This window comes from Euphorbia lathyris, chromosome 10, assembly GCF_963576675.1.
Source record: "Euphorbia lathyris chromosome 10, ddEupLath1.1, whole genome shotgun sequence".
Classification (NCBI taxonomy): Eukaryota; Viridiplantae; Streptophyta; class Magnoliopsida; order Malpighiales; family Euphorbiaceae; genus Euphorbia; species Euphorbia lathyris.
This window is the reverse complement of record NC_088919.1, coordinates 57,998,438-58,009,299: the sequence shown is the minus strand read 5'-3', so window position 1 is coordinate 58,009,299 and position 10,862 is coordinate 57,998,438. Positions and strand designations below refer to the sequence as shown.

The 10,862-nt window shown below is 32.2% G+C and overlaps 1 protein-coding gene and 1 long non-coding RNA gene across 4 annotated transcripts; one reads left to right on the top strand and one right to left on the bottom strand.

Moving 5' to 3' along the window:
- Nucleotides 1–3,170: 3,170 nt before the first annotated feature.
- LOC136209924 (uncharacterized) lies at nt 3,171–10,770 on the top strand. 3 transcript variants are annotated; one of them, XR_010677723.1, is made up of 4 exons: nt 3,171–3,471; nt 4,568–4,665; nt 7,147–7,230; nt 10,506–10,770. It is a non-coding gene; the product is annotated as an uncharacterized lncRNA (long non-coding RNA). The 3 variants fall into 3 exon arrangements; XR_010677721.1 differs by lacking the exon at nt 10,506–10,770 and adding an exon at nt 8,243–9,622; XR_010677722.1 differs by lacking the exon at nt 10,506–10,770 and adding an exon at nt 8,201–9,622.
- LOC136209278 (iridoid oxidase-like) lies at nt 5,060–7,011 on the bottom strand. Its single transcript, XM_066000703.1, has 2 exons — nt 5,935–7,011; nt 5,060–5,824 (listed from the first exon to the last, which is right to left on the bottom strand). Exons 1-2 carry the CDS (start codon nt 6,901–6,903, stop codon nt 5,207–5,209), a joined length of 1,587 nt encoding a protein of 528 aa, XP_065856775.1. The 5' UTR covers nt 6,904–7,011; the 3' UTR covers nt 5,060–5,206.
- Nucleotides 10,771–10,862: the final 92 nt, after the last annotated feature.

Sequence of the window (10,862 nt, the reverse complement as noted above, 5' to 3'; positions counted from 1 at the left end):
GCTTAGACACCGCTCTATGGATGTCCCTTGGAGTATTCGGCAAGAGTGGTTGCATTGTCTCAGCATTTGCTCTAGGATGAACATTATCTTTTCACACATCTTTAGGGAAGGAAATAGAGTTGCTGATGCACTGGCAAAGTTTGGAGTCTCTTCCTCCGTGATCAATTGGTGGCCTTCAGCTCCTACTTTTTGCCACAGGTTTATCAATGATGACATTTTTAATATTTCACATTTGCGTTTTTCTTGACTTTTCCTATCTTTTCTCCTCCCCTTTCCTTTGTTTGTTCTCCTTCCTCTTCTCTTGTTTATACACTCACTTTTCTTTTATTTATATATTGTGGGTTTGTCAGTTCTTGGGCCATGGGTGCTCACCCCGCCCAAGTTCTGTCTCGTCCCAATTTCTATCAAAAAAATAATTAAATTTAATATATTATATTCTATTTTTTATCAGTAAAAAAAGAGGAAGTGACATCTCAGCTCCATCTTTACTGTTTTATATTATATATATAGATATGCAGAGAATTAGAGAGATTTTAGGGATTAATTTAAATTCTGTAGAACTCTTAGATATAATATGGATAAAATAATATTTTTATAGATAAATACAATAGTATAATTAAAATTAATATATTATATATTATATTTTTTATTAGTAAAAAATGAGGAAGTGACACATCAGCTCCATCGTTACTGTTTTATATTATATATATAGATATGCAGAGAATTAGAGAGATTTTAGGAATTAATTTTTGTAGAACTCTTAGATATAGTACGGATAAAATAATCTTTTTATAGATAAATACAATAATATAATTAAAATTAATATATTATATATTATTTTATATTTTTTTATCAGTAAAAAAGGAGGAAGTGACAACTCAGCTCCATCGTTACTGTTTTAGATTATATATAGATTATTGATTGGAAATAAAAAATACGTAAATTATATATTGCACGCGTTAATACGTAATTTATCTATAATTAATATTTATTATAATTAAAATAAATAAATAAATAAATCTATTAGAGCACCTCTAGTGGGTGTTACAAGTTTGTCACTTGTAACACCCAACCACTAAAGGGGTAGTCACTTGGTTGTTACAAAATGTAGTAAGTTACTACATTTTGTAACAAAGAAAAGGACAACAAAAAATATTATTAAAAGATTTTTCTCTTCTTTTAAGAGTAATTTTTTTTTTATTTGTCAATTGTTTTTAGTCCTTCAAATTTTAATTGTTTTTTTTATTGATTTATGAATAATAAGTATTCAATTAATGATTAAATTTTAGAAAATAATAATAAATATTGAATTAATTACTAAATAAGGTTCGTTTGAGTGGTAAAACGTTTCAAAGCTAGGTCTCGAGTTCGAGTCCTAATATACGAAAAAAAAATTAATCGGACAGTTTATCAAAAAAAATATTGAATTAATTATTTTATTAGACATATAGTTTTTATGAAATTATTAATAAGTAATTAAATTAATTATTTTATTGGTTAAAAAATTATTAATTATATATTAATTGAGATAGTGTATAGTGTTTATAATAAGTGGACCCTACTAAATTTTGAAGTAACAAAGAGTTATAGTGGAGTGTTTTTTGTGGGTGTTTTCTATGCTTAGGTGGCACCCAATTGTAACAAACTTTGTTACAACCACTAAACATGCTCTTATAATACATGACATTTTACTTCAATCTATGCACATTAATTTACTTTTACCAAGTATATCCATATTTAAGTTGACTTTTTGCCTTGGGAATAGATAAAGTTACTAGTGGATGCAATTAATACAAGGGTAACAAAGTTTTTTACTTAAACTTAATTGCATTTCTTAATTTGTGTGCATTAACCTTAAAAGACATGTATTGTGGAACAGAGAGAATAATTATTTAGGAAATTGAATCAACCTCTTTGATATACACTTATTTAATTAGTAATAAGATTGATGATTTGAATAACAAGAAGAGGAAAATCTATCGATGAATTGAAAAAAATCCAAAAATTAAAGCTAACTAAGGTTCTCTTCTTTTTAATTGAAATTAAATAAACGGAACTAAATTAAACTGAATTGAATGCTGCTGAATTGGATCGAATTTTATTAAAATTGAAATAATAATACGATCCTTTAAAAATAGCAATAATTAAACTAAAAATCTTATAACCGATCTTCGTGTATCCATACAAGTAGTCCAATCAGCACTTGAGAATGCTTTCAATGTCAATTCTGACTTTGTTGACTAACACAATCCATGTACTAGATTTTTCCTAATATATAAAAGTATATGCTATTAATTAATAAAAGTGGAACTATACACATAGTTTATGTAACATATTCAGTGAGTTTACAATAGACCCAATCCCTAACTTATATAGACAGCTAACTAACGATAAGATTATAACGGATATAATCCTAACAGTAACAAATAAGGATAAAATAATCATAAATTAATGATTAACTTATTATACTTTACACCCTCTCAAGTTGGCAGCTGTGAATATCGACCAATCACAGTTTTCGTAAAAACAATTTGAATACTGGACTATGTAGAGGCTTTTGTGAAAGAGTCTGCTAATTGATTTTTAGTGCGGATTGGAAACAATTGAACAATGCCAGCTTGAATCTTTGATCGAATAAAGTGCGTGTTTCGTTCATTCGTGAAAAGCAGTGTATTTTACCAATAGGTTTGGATAAAAACTGACTTAAAGTGTAAAATTACAATTAAGTATAAAATTAGATTTTTAAGTATAAATTATAGCTAATAATATAAGTATATAAAACCAATTAAGGTTGATTTGAGTGGTTAAGGACCTCAAGTCACTTAAATTAGATCTCTGAATTCGAATCCTAATGCAGAAAGCCTTAATTAGGACATGATCCACCTGAAGGATACATGATGAGCTCTAAACCGAAATCAGATAAATTATCGAAAAGAAAAAATTATAAGGACTTATTTAGTTTACGTGCTGTTTGTTGTTGCTGATTACGTTTGCTGAAAACTGTGGTTTTTTAACACTCTAAACCGAAATGGAAAGAAACCGTAAATTCAGTTACGAATTACCGATTTTTTATTTGACCTTTCTTTTCGCATCTTGACATAAAATTATATAGGAAAAAAAATTTATATTTGGTTAATGAGATTTGAAATTAAACCTAGTGGTAAATCTACGTTCTTCCATTTACTGCAGTTCTAAATTTTTACCTTCTCGGTATTCTGAATATACCTTATCTACACTATTCACGGCACCGGCAGCCACCAACACCGGCAGCGCCCCTCCACCTCCACCTCCCCCTAATCCACACTATTCTATTTTCTCCTATTCTTCTCTGTCTTTCTGGTCCTCTCCTCTATACCGATCTCACCTGCCTTTCCTTTCTGCTTGCTTTTGGTTGATTAAACCTAAAATCTTCTAACATTGGGTGAATCGGCTTCTGTCTTGGGCATTTCAGTGTTGTCTTCTTGGAAAAAGGTAATTGAACCTGCTTATTATGCTTTTGTACTTCCTACTTCTGATGCGTGATTTAGATACGGCTTAGTTCTTTGTGATATGGATAAGGCTTAGTTCATTATCTATGTTATGGAATGTTTATTTTGTTGAAAATGGTTTATTTTCTTCATCGTTCCAAAACTTCAGATGCAGCGCATATTGTTGACTTGTTTTCAAGAGGTAATGAGATTATAATAGAAGTTATCAAGTTAATTTGTAGAGGTGTCTTATGGAAAACACTATCGACCTTACAAGCTTCCCAAACTATCAATAGTTAGTGATTTTCAAACTCTTTGACGTTAGCAAGCTCGCTTTGAGGTTCAACATGAAAATCACCGAGTTTCTCTAGTCTAATGTGTTCTAGTCCCTAAGGAACACGCTAAATCTTTTAGTAAAGAATTTGAAATTTGCTACTCAGAGGTGTGATTTTGAGTGATAGCAGTCCCATACTCCCATTCAAGCAGTAAATCATTTTGACAGTATATGCATATAAATTTTTGAACTTCTTTGCTTCTTCAAGACCTATTCTGAGGATAAAGAGTCAATTTGTCTTGGATCGCAGGGTTAATTTTCTCCAAAACGAAAGTTGGATATCATTCCACACATTACACATTAGGTATACAAACACTTATCCAGGTGTTTATGGTCTAAATCGTAAAAGGCTGCTAAAATTTTAGATGAGTTTGAGGACTGCATTATGCTCTTCTAGAACGTGGCATGAGATAAATTCGTTGCTTTTCCATCCGAGCCAGCAATAGATAAGCTAATATTTTGCATGCTCTGTTAAACTTTTACGAAATAGGAACATTCTTCATTATATCTGTAACTGCAGTGGTGCTTCAAGAGTTTGTTGTCAATAATAGTCTTGAAGACTATTCCAAATTTTTTCAATTGTGCATTCATTCCTCTCTTGATGTTTCTTCTTGGTGATTTTATTTGTTTCTAACGTTCTATTGATAAAGTCGTTTTATGAATGTTCTTTCTTTGTGTTTGAAATGAATTCCTGAATTTTACACCATTGGATTTATTTTATACCCTTGTATTTATATCTAACTTATTGGAATTTTGATGTATGCAGGTCCTAAATGCTTGTGTTCAGAGAAAACAATGGGAAGGCGCTTTTTGGGTTTTACAGCAGTTGAAGCAACAGGGAGTACAGCCATCATAATCATGGAGGTATATTGCCTGTATTTTTGCTCTTTGGTCCCTAGTGGTGATTTTGGCTTTGACAAAGTTTAGGGTTTTGAAATGGGTGGCTTTGTTAATTCTCCAAAACTTGATATTTGCTTTGCATATTTAATGTGATTTACTCAAATTGACAAAAATACACCCTTATTAATTGGCTTCCTTCTTTCAAACTTGATATTTTTCATGATTCTATAATGTTATTTGTTGCTATTTGAATTATAGATATACATTAGTTTATGCTTGTCTAGAACATTTTATTTGCCAATTGAGTATACATGTAGGGATTGAGTAAAAAAATGAGTAGATTTTTTTGTACATGTTTTAATTAAGGTCAATTTTTTCTTAATTAGAGTTCATTTTTCCATGTAACAAGTGACAGATATGCAAAAGCTACAAAATGATAATTATTATCTTCTTGCATACAATTTTCATGGTTATTATACGAATTTTATTATGTTGATAGAGAAGCTAGGTTCATACATCTTAAGCAACTTAAGCAAATATTCAGAATTTTAACTTTGAGTGATCATCATTCTGCCATGATCTTCTTCTTTGGAATGGCTTTCAAAGGGATAAGCTTCCTAACTGTCATTCCCAACCTTTCATTTATGTCCATTGCCTCTGCAACAGACTTACTCTCAATTTCCCAATCAAAACAGTGAAGCAAAGAGGCAATAGTGAGATGAATAATTTGGTGAGCCAATGGATATCCCACACAAATCCTTCTTCCAGATCCAAATGGAAGTAACTCAAAGTTTTGTCCTCTGTACTGAATATTTGAGCCTAAAAATCTTTCAGGCTTGAAACTCAATGGATCCTCCCAAGCTTCTGGGTCTCTTCCTATTGCCCATGTGTTCACAAAGACCTGTGTATCTTTAGGTATGCCATATCCCATGAAATTTGTATGTTCTAATGCATTCCGTGGCACTAACAATGGGACTATAGGATGTAATCTCATTGATTCTTTGATCACTGCCTGCAAATATGGGAGGTGATCTATGTCACTCTCCTTGACATTCCTTTTGAGTCCAACAACTCTATTCAGCTCTTCTTTAACCCTTCTCATTGATTCTGGATTGCGGAATAGTTCTGTCATCACCCATTCAATGGTCGCACTTGTAGTTTCTGTTCCACCAAAAAACATTTCCTGTGCAAAATATACATTAGTAGCTTGTAGATCGATGAAAATGGCAAAGTGTTACTCTTAAATTCAGAACTATGTTAACGAAATTTGGAAAAGAGTTCATATCTGTTTACCACTATGAGTATGAGTATGTTATGAGTTGAAATTGTTTCATGTCCTTCTCTTCCACCGTCACCTGATTCATTGTATTCCAAAAATGTGTCTAATAAGTCTTTGTTATTTCTTTCTTTCATTAATTTACGATCTTCAATTCTTTCCATCACGAACTTCTCAATAATACTCAGAGTTCGTCCCAGTTGTTTCTCCGTGTTCTTCTTAATCCTCTGCGGATCCAGCCTTCTAAAAAACGGAAAGAAATCAGATAAATTCGGTTTCCCACTAAGCTCCATCACCTTGTCCATGGCATGGAAGAAATCATTTCCTTCTTCGGATTGGGAATTGACAAGATCCCTGGAAAGAACTAGGTTTCCCATAAGGTTAAAAGTCATGAGAAGTACATATTTGGGTAACTCTACTTCTCCTGATTCTCCTCGCCATTGTGCTGCTTCTGAATCATCTTGAATAAATTGTATCATGTCGTTGATACACTTCCGGCGTAGGGACACCTTTTCTTGAATATGTTTATTAGTCATGAGCCCCAATGTGACAAGGCGGCGAAGAATGCGCCAATAGGGGGTATACCGGCCGATAGAAATTGATCCCTGATAGTAGTTATATGCTGTGAGAGATTCCGGAACTTTTCTGTCACAGAAGGAAGCATCATGGTTTTTGAATAGCAGCTCAGCTGCCTTGGCTGTCTGAATCACAAGAGTATTAGTCCATCCAAGTCTTAACCATAGTAAATCTCCGTACTTGAATCTAAGTTTGTATAAGCTCTGATGCGGATTTCTTCCGAGATCGAAAATGTTTCCGATCAACGGCCAAGCTGGTGGCCCTGGCGGTGGTTGCTTGCTTGACTGCCTCCTCTTCAGAACTAGAAATAAAGTGATAGAAAAGAGAACAGTAGACGAAGCAAACCAAGAAATAATGTTGGAATCCATTTCCTCTATCTGTTTTTTCTCTTGGAAGAATTGAACTGACATGATTAGCCATTACTCTGCTATCAATATATAGAACAAAATCATATAAGGTTGCATATTGAAATAGGATCCGAATTCTATTTTAATTCATAAAATATATTAAATGAATTGAAGTTGCTTACACTTGCACAGAAAGAAAATTTAATATTTTCTTTTAAGTATATATATATATTTTTTATTTTGATGTTGATTATGATAATATTAGAAATTAATTCTGTATCATGATATTTTTTTTTTTTTTGGAAGGGATGATAAATTTAATTTTAAAGTTGACTTTGAGGGAAGCTTCTGTCTCTCCACCAATTAGAAAGTCCCATATACATGTAGCAGGTATGGACAATTACTCAAACTATTAGTAGATAATATATACAGTTTTTTTATTATTAATTTTGTTAAAAAGAGTTAAACATTTTTCAAAACTTTTGGAACTCTACTTCATTCTTTCTTACCCTTTTGAAAATAGTAGTTACCCACAACTTTTTACTGTTTTTCGGTATTGTAGCCAAACACTGAACAATATTTTATTTTTCAACACAATATTTTCCAAAACACAATATTTTTCGACAAACAAATGGGGTCTAGGTCTCTTCCAATTGCCCATGTGTTTACATAGACTTGTGTATCTTTAGGTATCACATACTCCATGAAATTCGTATCTTACAATGCATTTCGCTGCACTAACAATGGGAATACAGGATGTAATCTCATTGATTCTTTGATGGAAGGTGATCTGTGTCACTCTCCTCAGCCTTCCTTTTAAGTCCAACAATTCTATTCAGTTATTCTTTAACTCTTCTCATTGATTATGGGTTGCAGAATAGTTCTGTGATCACCCATTCAATAGTCGTACTCGCAGTTTCTGTTCCATAGAAAAAAAAAAATTCTGTGCGCATATACAATAGAAGCTTTTAAATCAACAAAAATGGTAAAGTGTCAATCAGAAATTCAGTAACAAATTTTTTAAAAGATTTCGTAAAGCAAACCAACAACTAATGTCGGTATCCATTTCCTTTGAAAAATTGATGAACTGACATGATTAAAAAACCATATATGTAAAACAAAATTTAACTAGATTGCATATTTTAATATATATCCACATCACCAAAATCATACATATTTTAGAAAAGTTTCTAATAAGGCTGCATATTTTAATATATATATCCACATCACATAATAAGGATGCATATTTTAGAAAGTTTCGTTTAAGACGCAAAGACAACTATTAAAACAAATGAGATAAACGTTCTCTGGTTGTTTGCTTCTAATAATTGCATAATTATTTGACTTTGTTTATCCTAAGGAAAATTGAGTAATGATGTCGCTTAATATGACAACCTTCTAGTATCTCTCTGAATAACACGAAAGGAAGGAAAAACCAGTTAGAGAGGGATTGGCGTCCGGTGAATCCATTCCGATGCTAAAATTAGCAAGGTTGAAGGAAGGTTGAAGATAAAATGAATATTGGTGATTGTGATGTTTATGCATTTTTTAAAGGGTGCTCACCTTATCTATTTATAGTAGCTTTTAGGGGTGGCTATTGTAATCTTGGGAATGTGTGCCCTAGTGACTCACTAGACAATTGTCGTCGTGGCTTACGGACTGCTATGACGTCAGGTGGTGCACTTTGCTATATAGCAAACGTCCTTACACGATCGAATGGCTCTCATTCCTTCGTCGTACTAACTCTTAGCCGAACAGTGGATATTGATTCATGTGGCTCTGCCTTGATACTGGGACGAACTGTGGATATTGATCCATGTGGCCGGATGTTACCGGTAAGCATTTTCAGGGGATATTCCTTAATTCAAATCAGACGGTTCATTTGAGTTATTGTGATCCGAAGGGTGACATTGATCCACGCTTAAGGGATGCTCCTTAAGCATATTCTGGGAAATATTCCTTAGTATCAAGTAAGAAAAACTGAATGACAATATTGGTGGTTAATGAATGATGAATACTCTCCTTGATCAATCCTAGTAAGCCTCGTTAAGAAAAGCCTTCTCCGGGCCAAAAGACCCGAGAAGGAAAAAGAGTGCTAATTACATTACATTAGTCTCTCTGTTTTTAAAATTCACTATATAGTCTCTTAATTTTTATTTCCATAAAAGCTTTAGTTCTTTTGTTAGACTCTATGTTACATGGACTCGGCAAAAATGCCGAAGTACCTGTGTCGACACGACACGGATCCGGGTATGAAATCCGTGTCGGATTCGTGAGTGAACACTCAGATACAGCAAGCTCTGAACAACCCTCTATCTCCGGCGAAAGCTGAGGAAGGTCTGCCGCCACGCCGCCGTCAAATGTATCTTCTTCTTCGTTGAGATTGTTTCAACGAAGAAGGTGCCCAACCCTAATGGGCTGGGCACCATTTTTAAAAAAAAATTGGGCCCAGACTCGTTTAATCTGGGCCCAGGTTTTTTTAATTAGTTCAGCCTGTTACCTTTAATTAAGAAAATTAACATGTTGACTGTTTTTTACTATTTACTTCGGATTGCAAGGAATTAAGTTTTTTTTATCTGTTTGCTTTAGGCTTGCTTTGCACTTGTGTATCTTGTGCTTTTGTTGATTGTTGATTGAACTTTTAATTTTTAATTAATACAGTTGATGGATGTTTTAAATTTTGGGGTTTTTTGGAATTTATATATATATAAATATATAAAAAAATTATTCCAGTATCCCCGTACCCGTGTCCAAATTTTTTTAACTTGTTGTACTGGATACTCGGATCCACACCCGTGTCGGACACTCGTATCCGAGTCCATGTAACATAGGTTACACTTAATGATCAAACTTGACTAAATAATAATTAAAATGAAAAAATTACCCTATCGTATTTTATGATGATAAAACCAGGGTTATTAATTTCTAACACGACAATATGATTTTAAAAAAATAAGCTCCTTGACACGATTTGTTCTGACATGATTGTAATTCTATCTCATTTATATCATATAATCACATGGATTCCATAGATACACATAACATAGCACAATTATTACATGATAACCCATTTTGACACCATTAGATAAAACATTCATTTTTTCTATTTTCTATTTTTCTTTCTCATATAATCCTAATCTATCCAATGCATAGATTGCATTGCACTAAATTTTGGGGCAAGTTTCTAAAAGCCACTGAACTTCAATTTGTGTCAATGAAGTCAATGAACTTTCATTTTATTGCAATAAGGTCAATGATCTTATGTATACATGGCAATCACATGATATCAATGTTTTTTTTCCACTATCATGTGTCATTCACGTGGCTATCATGTTATACATAAAAGTAGGTTTTTTTCAACGCACTTCACTATTTCGGTTGCTTTTCTCTCTAAATTGGTTGGAATGATTTTAAAATCACAATAACAATTTAAGAGAGTTAATAATAAAAAAAATAGTACTAATATGTACAAGTATAAAAGTACTAGTATATGTATACTACACAAATTTCATACAAATGTGTTGATTAAATTTGAAAACTAAAAAGCAGGTAACTAAAGATAATTTTTTTACTTTCATATACAAAAGTAAATGGAGAGATTAAATTTGTTCATAGTACATATTCTTTGTTTTTTACTTTTTTTTTTTTATAATTTTTTGATGCAGATGCCCACGCCTAAAAGTTCAAGACCTGATAGTTTACTCCTAACCATTTTTTAGTTTTTTAGTTTACTCCTAACTGTTATAATTTATATTACTTAAATACATTAATTAATAAGTAAAGTAAAAATAATATATATAGTATATATATATAATAATATAAACGGTTTGGTTAGCTGAAACGGTCGGTTTTTAAAAATAAACAATCTAAACTTAAACTGTTAATCGTTATAATTAACGTATACAAACCTAAACTTAAACCGTCAACCATTATAATTAACATGCGCTAAACGTGCTTCTATCAAACTGAGATAAACAATCAATGACCTTAAAGAACCAGTCCTGAAAACTTCCTGAAGAATT